General features: G+C 42.2%; 1 protein-coding gene across 1 annotated transcript in view; it reads right to left on the bottom strand.

The window, feature by feature from the left end:
• The window catches only part of LOC142197519 (plasminogen-like), a 56,520-nt gene that overhangs the window by 4,982 nt on the left and 35,942 nt on the right, over nucleotides 1-15,596 (bottom strand). Inside the window, exons 10-16 of the mRNA XM_075267848.1 lie at nucleotides 13,312-13,477; nucleotides 12,009-12,202; nucleotides 10,003-10,151; nucleotides 9,276-9,372; nucleotides 1,584-1,704; nucleotides 687-761; nucleotides 400-540 (exon numbers count right to left, since the gene is read on the bottom strand). Coding sequence (XP_075123949.1) covers nucleotides 400-540; nucleotides 687-761; nucleotides 1,584-1,704; nucleotides 9,276-9,372; nucleotides 10,003-10,151; nucleotides 12,009-12,202; nucleotides 13,312-13,477 — 943 coding nt within the window. The remainder of the gene's footprint in view (nucleotides 1-399; nucleotides 541-686; nucleotides 762-1,583; nucleotides 1,705-9,275; nucleotides 9,373-10,002; nucleotides 10,152-12,008; nucleotides 12,203-13,311; nucleotides 13,478-15,596) is intronic.

Genomic DNA, 15,596 nt, shown 5'->3' with positions numbered 1-15,596 from the left:
ATGGATGTATATGTCCTTCTGCTGTGTAGATGGATATGTCCTGCGATGTCCTGCCTTGTATTGGTGTCTTATACCTGGTTTGTGTTATGTGTTATATTCTCGCCTGTTTCTAATTCCATATCTTTACCAGTCCTGAACTCCTGTTTTATCTCTGTGCAGGTACGGTGCAGGTATCTGTCCTGTTTTTAGTCTATATTCTCTCCATGCATTTGCCTTTTTCTGTGGTGCACTACACGATAGTCCTTAACAGCTGTAACCAATACCGGGACCAGATCTCCATACAGAGGAGGCAACTCTTTTAGGAATGGTGCACAGCCAAACCAGTCTGGTGACTCAGTGGGTCCACAATCCTATGTCCATTGCAACTACTATGTACTAGATTGTATGAATACCCGTTACCTCTTCAGTTTCAGTAAAGCAATATCTGCTTTTGTTGGTTCTAAAAATAACTTTTCAACATCTCTGATTTGCTTGGATGGTTCATCGCTTTTCTCTTTGTGTATTCCAAGTTGAATCTTATAGGATGATGGTCGAGGAGACCTGTATAACAAATTGTAATTTCAGATGCATTGGAATAATACATGAACTGAATGGTTAAATAGAAACAAATGTAGTATATCTTACAACCCTATTTCAGAACTATAAAATATATACATAATTGGTACAAGTTTAAGTATGAGATATACCGTTCCAAGCAATGTGCAGCAGTAAGAACCCACTGGCGATCGATCAATGTTCCACCACAGAAGTGCAAATTAAAGCTGGAAAATAACAATTGAACGACATGAAATCAATCATTACAAAGTGTATGGACATACAATTAAGCTGACAGCAAAATTAAAAGCCACTTCCTGCTCTGTTGTATTTTGAGTTTTTCATTTTTTTCCCTCCCCCACCTTCCAAAAATCATAACTTTTAAATATTTTTGGTCAGTTATCTGTATAACGGCTTGTTTCTGTGGACAAACTATGCTTCATATTTGCACCATTAGTCTATATGATGTACTGGAGATCCATAAAAAAAAATTATTCTAAAGCATCTGGATTGTGAAAATTGCACCATATTCTTTTGGGGGCTTCTCATCAGCATCTCTGTATCTTTTGGCCAGCTGTCACCTATACAGGGACCACTCCGACTGGTAGTGATCTGGTTAGTTTTCAGACAGTGAAGACCAAATCCCTGAACAGGGCTCAAGAGATTTGCCTAAAGTCAATCCAGTTAGGTGGTCCATGATCCACTGGCCATTACATTTATTAACCTATCAATGACCAGGCTTAAATTGGTTTTCTGGGATCACCGTATTAACGCTATATTATTAGGATAAGCCATCACTATCATATTGGTGGGAGTGCAACTCAACGAAGTGCTGCAGCCTCTTCATTCTGTACAACAGTTCGGCTACTTGCACGTCAGACAGAAAGCAGTAGTATCAGACACAGTAGGCTGCAATACACTGCACAACCACTACTAAGTAGTTGGTGAGCAGCTAACAAGTCCAATCATTGAATAAACAAATATTTCCACATTGTGGTGGTCATGTGAAGAAATGTTAAAGAAGATAGACCAGGAATAAAGAGACATACCTAGTGCGAAGGCTGATCTGCCATGGCCAAGAGTGTGCATTTGCTTCACACCCACCTACAATTCTTCCAAAGCACTTTCTCTGCTTTCTCTTTGGTTTTCCACATTCAATTTCTGTTGAGGCTGAACAGATAAATTATAGCCACTTAACACATAGATAAAAGTTATCAATGAGTGATATCAAGTATGAAGAGATGATAGTCTGTTTTATTCTAGAAGAAGGACACAAATCATTTTTTTCACAATAGCTATTATTTTAAATGAGTGTAAGATCACATAAATGAATTTGGAGCTGATTTTTCAGGTGGATTCCACCCCAAAATCAGCACATAATTCAACCTTGAATTTTCTTTTCATTATTTTCAGTGGGCCGCAGAGCCTGAAGTAGGAAGCTGAAGAAATAAGCATCCAGCTGCGAAACTCATAGCACAACAAGTGATTATGAAGATAATCTTGTTTCCCTTAGTCCTAACAGCGGCACAACTGAGGTATTTTCTGCCCGTGTGCTGGTAGGACAGGCGGATTTTTAAATAGCCAGTATTAATTTCACATGGCTAGGATCCCTTAAGAGGACACAGCTTCCTCCTCCAAAATGTGTACATACCAGAGTAATAACAGGCAAAATATACAAAATCAAGCATATGCATAAAACACATTCTGTGGTTTTCCACTCCCTTTTTTTTAAAAAAAAAAAAAACTTGGTGGGAAGTCTTGTGCCGCTGTTAGGACTAAGGGAAACAAGATTATCTTCATAATCACTTGTTCCCTGTCGTCCATACCAGCGGCACAACTGGGGAGATACCACGTAATCCCTCTAGGGTGGGAGTTGACTGCAGACCGAGCTTAAGACAGTTTGCCCAAAGGCAGTAGACTCCGTAGAGCGTGACACCCCCTGGGGCCATTGGAGAATAGGGACCGGTCCCTTGGTTGCTTCTACCACACTACCCACATGGGTAAGTCCTGAGTCATCTTCATTTTGTGCTGCTTTTATTGAGATGCAGAGACTTGTTTTTACGGATATTGGTGGCCCAGGATATGTTTTTCTATTGAATTAGGGGTACTTGACTATTGATATATAGTGGCATAAAAGAATTACATTAATTTTGGCCGTCTTACCGGTTGTGGGTAATGGCCTGAGACTATCTCAATTTTGCCACTTTATACTAGTGTACTTACCTCCTTTATGAGTTATGTAGCAATACATGGGGACCTGATTCCATCTTGGTACCCTATTTTTCCAATTCTTTCCTTGCACTTGCATTTGTCCTTTCATGTATGTCCATATATTTGATACTTAATAAATTTTGATATGAAATTGCAATAGTTGCTTTTTTGTTATTCATATAAGAAGGTGTCATACTTACCTTGTTGTTGGTTTTGGGTTAATTGTTATTATGGTAAGGACACAAAAGCGGGTAGGGCCAGTTAATTTTACTAGGGGGATACAGTACTTTGCAGTTATATCCCTATTTGGTTTTGTGCATATTTTGTTCGATATTTGTCTCAGTAGAGCAAGAGTTCAGACGGTAGTGACTTACAAACGTGGTCTCTGAAGACCAGGAAGCAGCTACGCAAATCTGATCTAGAGATAGTGCTCTATTTTCCACCCAATATCTCGATACAGCCCTGGTTGAGTGGGCCCTGAGAAGGGCAGGAGGAGGTAATCCTAGAGCTGTAAATTAAGCCTTTATGGCTTCTCTTACCCAGCTTGCTATAGACGCCTTTGAAGCCTTGAGGCCTTTCCAGCTATCAAGGTTGTTAACCAGAAAGTTTTCAGACCTTCTGAAGGTGAGAGGAGTGTGTTGCAAATAAATTTGAAGGCATCTGACCACATCTAAGGTGTGAAACTTCACCTCCTCCGGAGAGGAGGGAGATGGGTAAAAAACAGGTAAACAAATGAGCTGATTTATGTTTGTACTTGAAGGCACTTTGGGCTTAAACCCCGGGAGGAACCGGAGTTGCACCCGGTCCTCGAAGAACGAGGTGTAGGGTGGTTCTGAGGAAAGTGCCTGGAGTTCACTCACTCTCTTTACAGAAGTTATTGTGAGGACAAATGTGACTTTGTAAATCAAAAATTGTAAGTCCACCTCTTCCAGAGGTTCAAAGGGAGTGATGCACAGTGCCGATAGGACAGAAGAAAGGTCCCATTGGTGGATGGGAGCAGTAACTGCTGGTCTCAGCCTAGTTGCCCCTTTAATAAAGGTGCTCACCAAAGGATCCTGAGACAAACGCCTCCCCAGATAGGCAGACAAAGCGGCAACATGTACCTTCAGGGTAGAGGCAGCCAGTCCTTTGTCTAGACCATCCTGAAGAAAGTCCAGGATCATAGTCACTGGGGGATCGGAGGAATCTATTTCATGTTCAAGACACCAGGCATTAAAAATGTTATCGATCCTACAGTAGCTCCAGTTTGTAGATTCAGCTCTGGCGCTAGCAAGGGTCTTCAGGATGTTCCGGGACAGTCCTCTATTCCTTAATAGGGACTGGTCAACTTCCAGGCTGTAAAGTTGAGTCTCCTCAGATCCTGGCATCTCAGCTGTCCTTGGATCACCAGATCTGGGAAGGGGGGTAGCCTCCAATACACACCTTGACTCATCCACATGAGCTGAGCAAACCAAGTCCTTTTCGGCCAGAACGGGATTATGGCAATTCCCAAGACTTGGTCCTGTCTTATTTTCATCAATACCCTCAGTATGATGGGAATTGGAGGGAAGATGTATACCAGCCTGAACCTCCAAAGGATGGACAGGGCATCTACTGCCAAAGGATTGTCCTCCTGGTACAGAGAGCAGAAGGTCCTTACCTCGGCGTTGAGTCGGGTTGCTATAAGATCGACCTCCGGGAGATCCCATCTCTGGACGATCTGTTGAAATACGTCTTGATTGAGAGACCATTCTTCTGACACGGTAATACCCCGACTCAACTGATCCGCTACTATGTTCAGGGAGCCCTTGATGTGAACAGCGGATAAGTGGGACAGGTTCTTTTCTGCCCACGCAAAAATAAGGTTTGCCTCTTTCAGTAGGGCTGGAGATCTGGTGCCGCCTTGTTTGTTGAGGTATATCACGGTGGTCATATTGTCTGACCGCACCATCACTGCCTTCCCTTTGAGAAAGGGGGGCGAAGTGACATAGCGCCAGGTAAACCAATCTTAGCTCTTTCAGATTGGATGTTCCTTCTTCTGGATTCCTCCAACGACCTTGGATAGTCCTGTCATCTAGATGGCCTCCTCACCCCGTATGGGATGCGAGGTTGATCCGAGGACCTTCCGTCTTTCAGGTGTCTCCACCATCTGACGGAAAGACGGGTAGTGGGAGAATGGCAGATGATCTTGTGCGATCCCCGTGGAGACTTGTTCCAGGCGCTCAACACTTCCATCTGAAGGGGATGTAAATGCCATAAAGCCCAAGGGACCACCTTGGCCGAGGACGACATCAGGCCCAAGATACGCATAGCGTACGTAGTGCGTATTGACACGCGGCAGGTCCGCAAAAGGAATTGCGCGGTGGCTTCTATTCTCGCTCTCCTCGGGCTGGTTAGGAAGATCTGCATCTTTTGCGAATCTATGATGAATCCCAGGAATCTTTTCTGGGTAGACGGTACAATCTCTGACTTCTCCCAATTAATGAGCCAGCCCAACCTCTGCAGGAGGGAGATGGCTATCTGGAGCTGGTGATGGAGAATTGAAGTAGACTGAGCTTTTAAAAGCCAGTTGTTGAGGTAAGGGACAACAAAAAGGCCTTGCAGTCTGAGGGAGGCGGTGACTGGAGCGATGACCTTGGTGATGACATAGGGGGCGGATGATATGCCGAAGGGGAGAGAAGTGAATTGTAGGTGCTCCCTGTGACCGGATATGAGAACGGAGATCCGAAGGTACTTTCTGTGCGGCTGGTAGATGGGGATATGGAGATAGGCGTCTTTCAGGTCCAGTGTAGCCATCACTTCTTGCTGTAGAAAAGTTGGTCTTGGTCTATAGACTCCATCCTGAAGAGCTTCTGTTTGATGTGGAGATTGAGGTACCTCAGATCTATAATCATGCGCCAGCCTCCTGTAGATTTTGGAACCATAAAAACTGGTGAATAGATCCCCCGGCCTACTTCTGAAGGAGGGAAAATGGATTTTGCTGCACACACTGTTTTGTGATCAAAGGAATATAGAGATTTATTTTACAATATAGTTAACGCCTTTTGACACAATGCAAAATATTGGCATAGAAAGACAGGCTAGATCAATTGGATATGACGTTTCGGTCCTTAGACCTTCATCAGACGCGATCTAGTGTGGTAGCAGGATCAGTATAAGTGTCAAGGCATCTAGATCGCGTCTGATGAAGGTCTAAGGACCGAAACGTCATATCCAATTGATCTAGCCTGTCTTTCTATGCCAATATTTTGCATTGTGTCAAAAGGCGTTAACTATATTGTAAAATAAATCTCTATATTCCTAGATCACAAAACAGTGTGCAGCAAAATCTATTTTCACTAGTATATTTGGGTCGAAGGACCTTTTTTCGCTAGCACCACATATAATTTTAGAGTGTGCGGTACCATTGACTTTTTTGCTACTTCTGAAGGAGGGACCTTTTCGAAGGCCCCTTTTGCGATGTACTCTGCCACTGATTTTTCTAGGCAGGCTTGTTGAAGAGCCGAGAGGGACCGGGTGATGATGAACTGGTCGCAAGGAGGCATGGAGAATTCTATAGCATAGCCCTGATGGATGATTTGAAAGACCCATGGGTCCGAGATGGTTAGACGCCAGGCCGCGAGAAAAGCAGAAAGTCATCCTCCTACGGGAGGAAAGGTCACAGGGAGCCGCATCCCGTCAAAACGCAGTTTTATTTTTGGGCTCCTCTCTGGAACCCCCTCTTCCTGCACCTCTAGGACGATAACCAGGGAGTCATTGAGACTGCTGGGGGCGATAGCCCCGACCTCTAGAGGAGGAAGGCCTCTTGCCCTTTGCGGCTTGAGGGAGTGACCTACCTCTCCCCTCGGCTAGCCCCTCATTAAGGTCATCCAGCCCTCGGCCGAAAACCTACCCCAGTTGGAAGGGGAGGGAGCATAGGGAGAACTTAGAGGCGGCGTCCGCCCGCCAGGGCTTGAGTCAGAGAGGCCTCTTGGTTGCGGTGGTCAGGGCCATGGATTTTGAAGCCAACTTAAGCTGCTGTCTCGACAATTCACAAAGAAAATCCGAAGCTTGGCGAAGGTCACTCATGGAGGCCAGGATCTCATCCCTGTTCACCCCGGAATTGATATCGCGTTTGAGGTGATCCAGACGCACCTTCAGGTTGTCAGCTGCTTCGGTCAAGGCTATGGCCACTCACGCTTGGGCGGATGCAGAAGAATAAGCCTTCTTAAGAGTAGATTCAACTCTTCTGTCCAAGAGATCTTGGAGATTCGAACCAGCCTCCAGAGGAATGACGGTTCTACGGGGGAGCTTGACAACAGCTAGGTCCACTATAAGTGGGGGCCCCACCTATCCACCTGTGATGGGTTGATGGGGTAAACAGATTTGAAGGCCCTGGATGTAAAATAGGTTTTCTCTGGCTGTTTCGACTCACGCTCCATAAGGCAGACCATGGAAGCGTCCACTTGAAAGGCCCTCCACCTATCAGAGGTGGACGCGGCTGCTTTCCTTTCCGCATCCTGGTCCCATGACCGGATGGACCTCAGCAGTTTATGGGTCTTGTCCCGGTGAAAAATAGGCCTGCTGGTATCAGAGGATGGGTCATCCCAAGAGGGCACCTCATCATCCATTTGGAGCCTCTCCAGGGATGGCAGGGACTCAGAGGGCCTATCCAGCCTTTGTTTTTTTGTCAGCTGAGATAAATACTCATGGATGTCCTTCAGGGAATCATCCTGAAATAGAGGAAGTGAAATAACAGTTTCAGTGAAAGCCAGAGTTCCGCATTGTAAAAAATGGTTACTCACCATGTACTCCTTGACCCATGTCACCACTTCAGAGGTGGAGGTTTCCTCCCAAGGAGGGCCTCTGCATTGCTAGCAATGAGAATAATCGTAGCCTTAATGAGAAAGCAAGTTGAACATAGAGTAACCAGAATTTTTTTTTTTCCAGACAAAAAACCACCACCTACCATCAGGGAGGGGGATGTCACAAGCCACACAAGGCGGGTGACTTCTTTTGGTAGGCCTCTCCCTCCTACCACGGTCACACGGTGGTGTAGTGGAAGAAGACATTTAGGCCTATAGTAGAAAAGATGGGTGAAGGAGACAAAACTTTGAAGGCTGGAAAGGCCACCTTAAACTGTTAGAAAAGAGCTTGCAGATACAACTTTCCGCAATCACACTTGTTGGGAGCCAGTAGCAGCCAGACTAGGCAACCTGCCAGAGATTCTGGAAGGCATAGAGGGGACTACTTGACGCCCCTTTAAGGCTGCTGGGGCGGATGGGGCGGAGCTAGGCACCCAACAGTCTAAGACTCCACAGAGTCCTTATTACACGCACTCCAATAATTTAAGGTCCCTAAGAACCTTTCCCTTCTTCTCCTATCCCCCAGCTGCAGAATGCAGCCACGAGAAACTTCACCTTAAAGCTCTCAGGCCTCACTGGAAGTGCAGGCCGCACTTCCGGAAGTGCGCACCCGCAAGTGTGACCGGCTGGAACAGGGAAGCTCAGAGGTTCCGCCCACAAGCAAACACGGCTGGCCCCTAGAGGAGAGCCCTCAGCAGCTACGGAATGATCGACTTTACTCCAAAGCGAGGTAGCGGCTGTAGTAAACAAAACTATGGAAGGAGAGATTGATTCCATCAATCCTGGAGGACAACCACACAAGGAAGCGGTGGAAGAAACGCAGGAACAGGTACTGTTCAGACCTGATCCCTTAAGAGGACACAACGTCCTCTCCACCTGTCCTGGTCCACACAGGACAGAAAAAAAAAAACACGTTTTGGGGGAGGAAGCTGTGTCCTCTTAAGGGATCCTAGCCATGTGAAATTAATACTGGCTAATTAAAAATCTGCCTGTCCTACCAGCACACAGGGGCATAAAATACCCCAGTTGTGTCGCTGGTAGGGACGACAGGGAATACACTTTACTGAATAGGCCCATTCATATGAGTCATCGCAAAGCGATGGAAAGTGGTGAGGTATTTGAGGCAGAAGCCCTCCACAAATTCTTCTCCACTTTCCACTCTGTGAACTTACCCTTAAGTTTTAATTAGCCTAAGCAAACACCAAAAAATGGACATTGGAGGGTGAGGGTTAACATATAAGTTCCACACCAATACACCACTGAAGTGACTGACTATACACCCTTCAAAAGCAAACAATATAATACGTAATGCTTATACAAGAAAACTAAAATATAACATTTATTACTGCATTAGAAAAGTTACAATTGGAGGCTTGTGTAAGCAGTTGACTAAAATGAAATGATATGGATCCCTAGACATACATATATATATATATATATATATATATATATATATATATATATATATATATATATGGATATTAATTAGTATTAGTTAACTGTATACAACACCAGCCTCCAATTTTAACTTAACTAATACAGTGATGAATGTTGTATTTTAGGAGTTTTCTTCTATAAGCATTAGGTATTATAGTGTTAGCTTTGGCAGGCTGTAAAGTGGTTGTTATTTCACCCCAGTGGGGTATTGGTGCAAAGTTCATTAGTCATAATGAATAACTGATTTCAAAACAAAACAAAAGTATTTACCACAGGCGGGAATGTCACAGTATTCCCAGCTTACTGATCCAGGAGTATTAATATAGCACCAAGGTCCATTGATATCTCCATCTGGGTTTCTGCAGTACTATATAGACCAGAAAAAAAATACAATTTTAACATTTGCATTAAACAGTAACAGCAATTTTTCTGTATTGCCAATACATAAACGCAGGCTACATCACATTATTGGACTTCAAGAGTGGAGAACCTGCTAGGAACCCCGTCAATGAGCTAAAGTAGGGAGCCGCTCTATGAGAGCAGTTCCCATTCTGGCAAATGTAAGGTGTTGTTGTCTTACATGGATGGCCATTCAACTGTCAAACATTCTTAACTGGCCGCATCTTCACCTTGTCTGGATAGACAACCCCTTTAAAAGCTCCCACCAGAGCTGGCATAACTTGAATAAGCAATTTATTAGGTGCAACTATCTCTTAGTATGGCCTCAATTTTGCTTTCATAGCTTGCCTGTAATTGTATTGACTGAGATTTATGAGGGATTCATGAAAAACTGGTGCCCCATAGATACAAAATGACTGAAAATGAAAAAATATAGAACTACCAGGTTAGCAGGAATAAGCTACACAAGGAATAAGCAGAAATTACTGTAGAAGACAGAATGGAAGAGATAAACAGAAGAGAAACTTAAACACAGAAGCAATACCATGAAAAACGGACTATACTACATTTGTGTTTTAATTGAACCCTAGTCTCTTACATTATTATCCAAGTCGGCTTGTGGGTGAGTATATGGAGTAAAGCTTGAATGTGCATGAGGTGTCTGTGAACTCCATGCTTGACACGTATGTCCGTTTACAGTTACAGATTTTTTACCACGGTAGTCTTGGCCTTTACCAATCATACAGTCTGAAAGAAAAGCATACAAGGAATTCTTTTAAAAGTGGACCACGGCGTTCCAACATGTCATTGCATTTTAGATGTATCAAACTATAAATCAAGTGAGGTTACATTCACAGTATAGCTTAGAATAGAAATATTTTCCCCCTTCTATGTTTGCTTTAGGTTTGATCACTAGGGGCGAGTTGGGAATGCAAGCTACAGGTTGCTTTATGGCAACATGAAATTGTTTAAGCCCTTAGTGACACAGCTATTTTAAGCCTTAGGGTGAATTCACACAGAAGAAAATGGTGCTGAATTTGGTGTGGAATCTGCAGAAAAAGGAACCCATTGAAGACAATTCAGCGCTGAATCTGATGCGGTTTCCACACCAAATTCAGCGCCATTTTCCTCCATGTGAATGCATTCTAAGGGACACAGCTATTTTTTTCATCACTATTTCCAAAGACAAAACTTTCTATTTGTGCTGACATAAGCATATGGGCTTGTTTTTGTGGTAATCAATCTAACCCCACAAAAAGACATGCTACATAATATAGGTATAAACCAGTCTATAAAAGGCCACATCCACAAAGTACACCTGTGATTTTATTTGAATTTTTTTACCTTTTCATTAGACCGTGTTCCAAATTATTATGCAAACTATATTTTCTTCTAATTTCCCTAAATGGTGGATGCAAATGAGTCAGTATAATTTTCAAATATTTAACCGTTAGAATATGGACAAAATTTTATGGGAGAAACCTCTCAATGACCACATTTTTTTTACAGAGATTAAAAAAATCTAAATCCACTGTCCAAATTGTTATGCACGAGAGTTTCTAAACATTCTATAGTTTGTAAATTTGAAAATTTGTTGAATTTGCAGCATTGCGAGGTCACATTTACACATTAGTATAGAACCAATTCTTTGATATCACATTCACAATTCTTGCATCCATTGAACTTGGAGATTTTGGATAGTTTCTACTTGAGTTTCTTTGCAAGATGCCAGAATAGCCTCCCAGAGCTGCTGTTTTTATATGAACCGCCTGCCACCCTCATAGATGTTTTGCTTGATGGAAGGTTCTCAATAGGGTTGAGGTTAGGTGAACATGGTCACACCATAAGTTTCTTTCCTTTTATGCCCATAGCAGCCAATGGCTCAGAGGTATTCTTTGCTACATGGGATGGTGAATTGTCATGCATGAAGAAGATTTTGCTATGGAAGGCAGAGTTCCTCTTTTCATACCATGGAAGAAAGTGGTCAGTCACAAACACTATATACTTTGCAGAGGTCATTTTCACAACTTTATGGAGCTTAAAGGGGCCTATCTGCTCTGTCCCCATGATTCCGATGCAAGACATGACTGCTACCTCCATGCTGACATCACAGCTTTGTTGGGATATGGTTGCCATTTACCAACCATCTATTAATCCATCCAAGGTTGGTTAGTCTTTATATATATATTCTGGGCTCACTGCAACCTTTTCTGCTTGTGAGCACTGTACCATACAATACCAATTGTGTTTACTTTTTTAATGTTCTCATTTTTCCATAATGCAGGAAACTTTTTTTTTCCTTTGAATTTTTTTGAACATTCTTCTGTGTTGCAGTATATAATGCTTAATAGGTATACATAATTGTGCCCTCTTCAGATCTCAAATTGCCATGGCAATTTTTCATTGCTACAGTAAAATCCTGTTTAGTGTTTTAAAATTAAATAGCCAGAATCTTCCATTTTTGGAAAAATACCGGGGCTATCTCGAATTACAACTTAGTAAGTCGTTCTTTTTTTTTTCATTACTATGCAACCTAAAGATATGACTGTACTGCAGAAAATATAACTTTAAACAAGTTCATAAAATGATAATACTTACCTTCACCTGGGCTAGATGAGACTATAGTAGGTTTTGTTGTTTTAACAGGTTGTTGTTCTTCTGGTTGTTGTTGTTCTATTTGTGGTGATTCAATGCATTTCTTCAAGTTACAATATTCCCATCTCACACTTGGATCAGTGGTGTAGCACCATGGACTCTTGTCACCATCTGGATTTCTGCAGTAATTTCTTTCAAGACCCCTGCAAATCCAAAAAGTGTTCCATAATGTAAAGCGTTTATATGTAGACCTCTGTATACGACCATTTTTGAAAGAGGGACATATAAGCTAAGGTCAATGGTGCATGGCAAAAAAACCTTCAAAAGTCTCTAAATAGATCTGAACAACCATTGGCTTGTTAAATTTGCATCATATGTTTGCTGAAGAAAAAGGAAACATTACTAAAGGGATATCATGTTAAAGACTCATATAGACTGTTATATTTATGTATGTATAATGGGAAATTTATCAAGCAAAATGCGCCAGAATGGAGTAATTTGTGCCAAAAATCTGTCTAACATGCCATGCGTGTATCTTCACAAAAAGGTAGGGTGCCTTTTTGAAAAGGGGCATGGCCTAACCTGCAATACCACCATACAAAAAATGTGGCAAAATTTTGTCACATTTTTCTGATGCAATCTAAGCCAAATTATAGGAGGTATAAAGTTAAAGTTAGACTAGGCAGTGTAAGAATACGAAAGTTTAGACTGTCTAACTTTTAGGCTGTGAGCTACACTTTGCAGAAATGCAGCTTTTCTTGTTGCAGATTTTTCTGCAGTTTTTTTGAACCAAAGTCAAGACTAGCTGCAAATGGAATGGGAAATATTTAGGAAGTTCATATACTTCTATCTTCTGCTCAATCCACTCCTGCTTTTGGCTAAAATAACCGCAGCAAAATCTGCAACAAAAAAAGCGCTGTATTTCTGCAATGAAAGAGATCACATGTAAGTCTCTAAATGTTTCCTATACTGTATTCACTTAAATAGTGTGCAAAGTCCTGTGTAGAGCTAGTATCTACTGCCATACAGTCACTATATAGTACTAATACTGGTATACTTGAGTTGAGTGCCCATTTGGACGTGATTATCCACCCAAACCCAGCTCCCGTACTGCCACCCCTAGCTATACCCCTACCACCTGCATAACCAAGATGCATCCTCTGTGGCATGGATGCATTTTACTTTGGCAGCATGAAATCATATAATAAGGCTTTCATATCACACAATATATTTATATATCCACACAAATAATTATGCACAACATGGTTAAAATTAATAGCAATTTACATAGTCTTATGACAGCTTTACTCACGCATTTGGATATTTATCAGTTGTTTTTGTATGTTTATGCGGTACCATAGAGCTCCAGTCCTGACATCTTTTACCAGAAATAGTCATGTACGTTACACCTCTGTAAGTGTCACCATTTCCTGTGTAACATTCAGAAACTGCAGCTGATGTAGTAGGAGATGGTTTATCTGTAAAATAACAATAAAATATCACTTTCTACAAATACAGTTGATTCAAGCAATAGCTAAGGCTAAACCATATTAACCTTGCATGCATTATATAGCGCAACATTTTCCGGTAACTAGCTTGTTTTGCTTTTGCTTTGTTTTGGATGATGGAGAAATTTCAAGGGATAGTTCCATCTCCAGAATATAAATTTGTAGCTTTTGCTAAGGTGTTTACCCAATACATTACTTTATTTTATGTTGCTCCATTCATCAAATGGTGCTGAATATATTTCCTCTGTTATCTAGCAGAACTGGCAGAGCCAGTGACATCAGTCCCTGTTCATGCCCTCTCCTATTCTTTGTGCTGTGCAGATTAGAACAAGCAGTTTTGGAGCAAACTGTTAGCTTGACCTGTCAATCACACAGGATAAGCCTGCCCATCATTTTGTTACTGTATCAAGAAGTGGAGGGGAGAGGAGACAGTGCAGGTGAAACCACTAAATGGGAAGCAGGGGTAGACTTAGGTTTACCTGATAAGGTAATACAAAAACATATGTCCTAAGAACATATTTGGAATTCTGATTCTGTAGCAGAATAGGAGTAATAACCAAGAATGACTGCACTCCTTAGGAATCCATAGTTGAGCAGCCAAGCAGGGTGCTTTTTTGTCAGGTGTGGAGACGTACGCTTTTGTAAGCGTGAGGTTGACCAAGTATCAGTAGACTGCGACCACTGGTACAGTGACTCCAAGAGTCAACAGAATGCAGACTGTAGTATTAGGGAAATGGATTCCCCAAACAGAACCAGGTTGCTCGCACTCTCGGTGAATGATAATGTGGTACACACACGTAGCAACGAAGGAAAATTATTGATAATAGATTTCTATAAATTTCCTTAGTTGCTACGTGTGTGTACCGCATTACAATTCACCGAAAGAGAGCGCACAACCTGGTTCTAGTTTGGAAATCCATTTCCCTAATACCACAGTGTGAATTCTGATTCTGGAAATAAATCTGGGCACCCCTTTAATCATAAGGAATCAAACTAAGATTGGTCTTGAGACCATAATATACACAACAACAGTAATACAGTGGTTTAAAATTGACCATAGACTGTTTGCTTCTGTCTTGGCTTTGCACAATTGTGTAAAATATATGTAAAGTATTTGTGGCTATTAAATTCGGTGAATACGATAATTAGGCTGTCATCAGGAAACTGTAAATTGAGATATGTCACAGAGCTCTTGAAGGCTCTGGTAAGCCCATGGGCGCTTGAGCCTAATTTACATAGTTATAAATACAGCTTTTTCAAGGAAATACTGCATCTATTGGACTATTTAAAGATACAAAGGTGCTCAGCATAATGACATCTACCATGCACAGTGTCTGGTTTGATGTCGAGTTTACTGGTAACTAGAGATGAGCGAACACTAAAATGTTCGAGGTTCGAAATTCGATTCGAACAGCCGCTCAATGTTCGTGTGTTCGAACGGGTTTCGAACCCCATTATAGTCTATGGGGAACAGATACTCGTTAAGGGGGAAACCCAAATCCGTGTCTGGAGGGTCACCAAGTCCACTATGACACCCCAGGAAATGATGCCAACACCTCTGGAATGACACTGGGACAGCAGGGGAAGCATGCCTGGGGGCATCTAACACACCAAAGACCCTCTATTACCCCAACATCACTGCCTAACAACTACACACTTTCCACATTCAAAAAAACCTCTATCAAAGTGGGAAAATACCTGGAAACCTTCTTTACTCCCCAAATGGATGGACACAAACCCCAATTTAAGCTCAACAAACAGTAACAACCACCCCTTTAAATCACGTTCCCCATGACAACCACAAATGGAATAGGCAATGGGAATTCCAAAAGCCCTCACCCTTAACTGTCATTTTGAGTGTGTGTGTGTGTGTGTGTGTGTGTGTGTGTGTGATGTGGTAAGACCTTCCAAAATTCACTTTTCTAGCCCTTAACATGAGCCCTTCCAAACAAAGTTACATGACCTTAAGCTGAGCTACCAGCAGAGATTGAGGCCCTTGGCATGAGTAGAGCCTTGCACCAGCAGTGTTTTTGGCACTTAGGGTGAGTTGAGCCTTGTACCAGCGTGTGTCCCTTAACATCAGGCGGGC

This window comes from Leptodactylus fuscus, chromosome 3 (assembly GCF_031893055.1).
Source record: "Leptodactylus fuscus isolate aLepFus1 chromosome 3, aLepFus1.hap2, whole genome shotgun sequence".
Classification (NCBI taxonomy): Eukaryota; Metazoa; Chordata; class Amphibia; order Anura; family Leptodactylidae; genus Leptodactylus; species Leptodactylus fuscus.
Note: the sequence above shows the minus strand (reverse complement) of the source record. Positions and strands in the feature narration are given on the sequence as shown.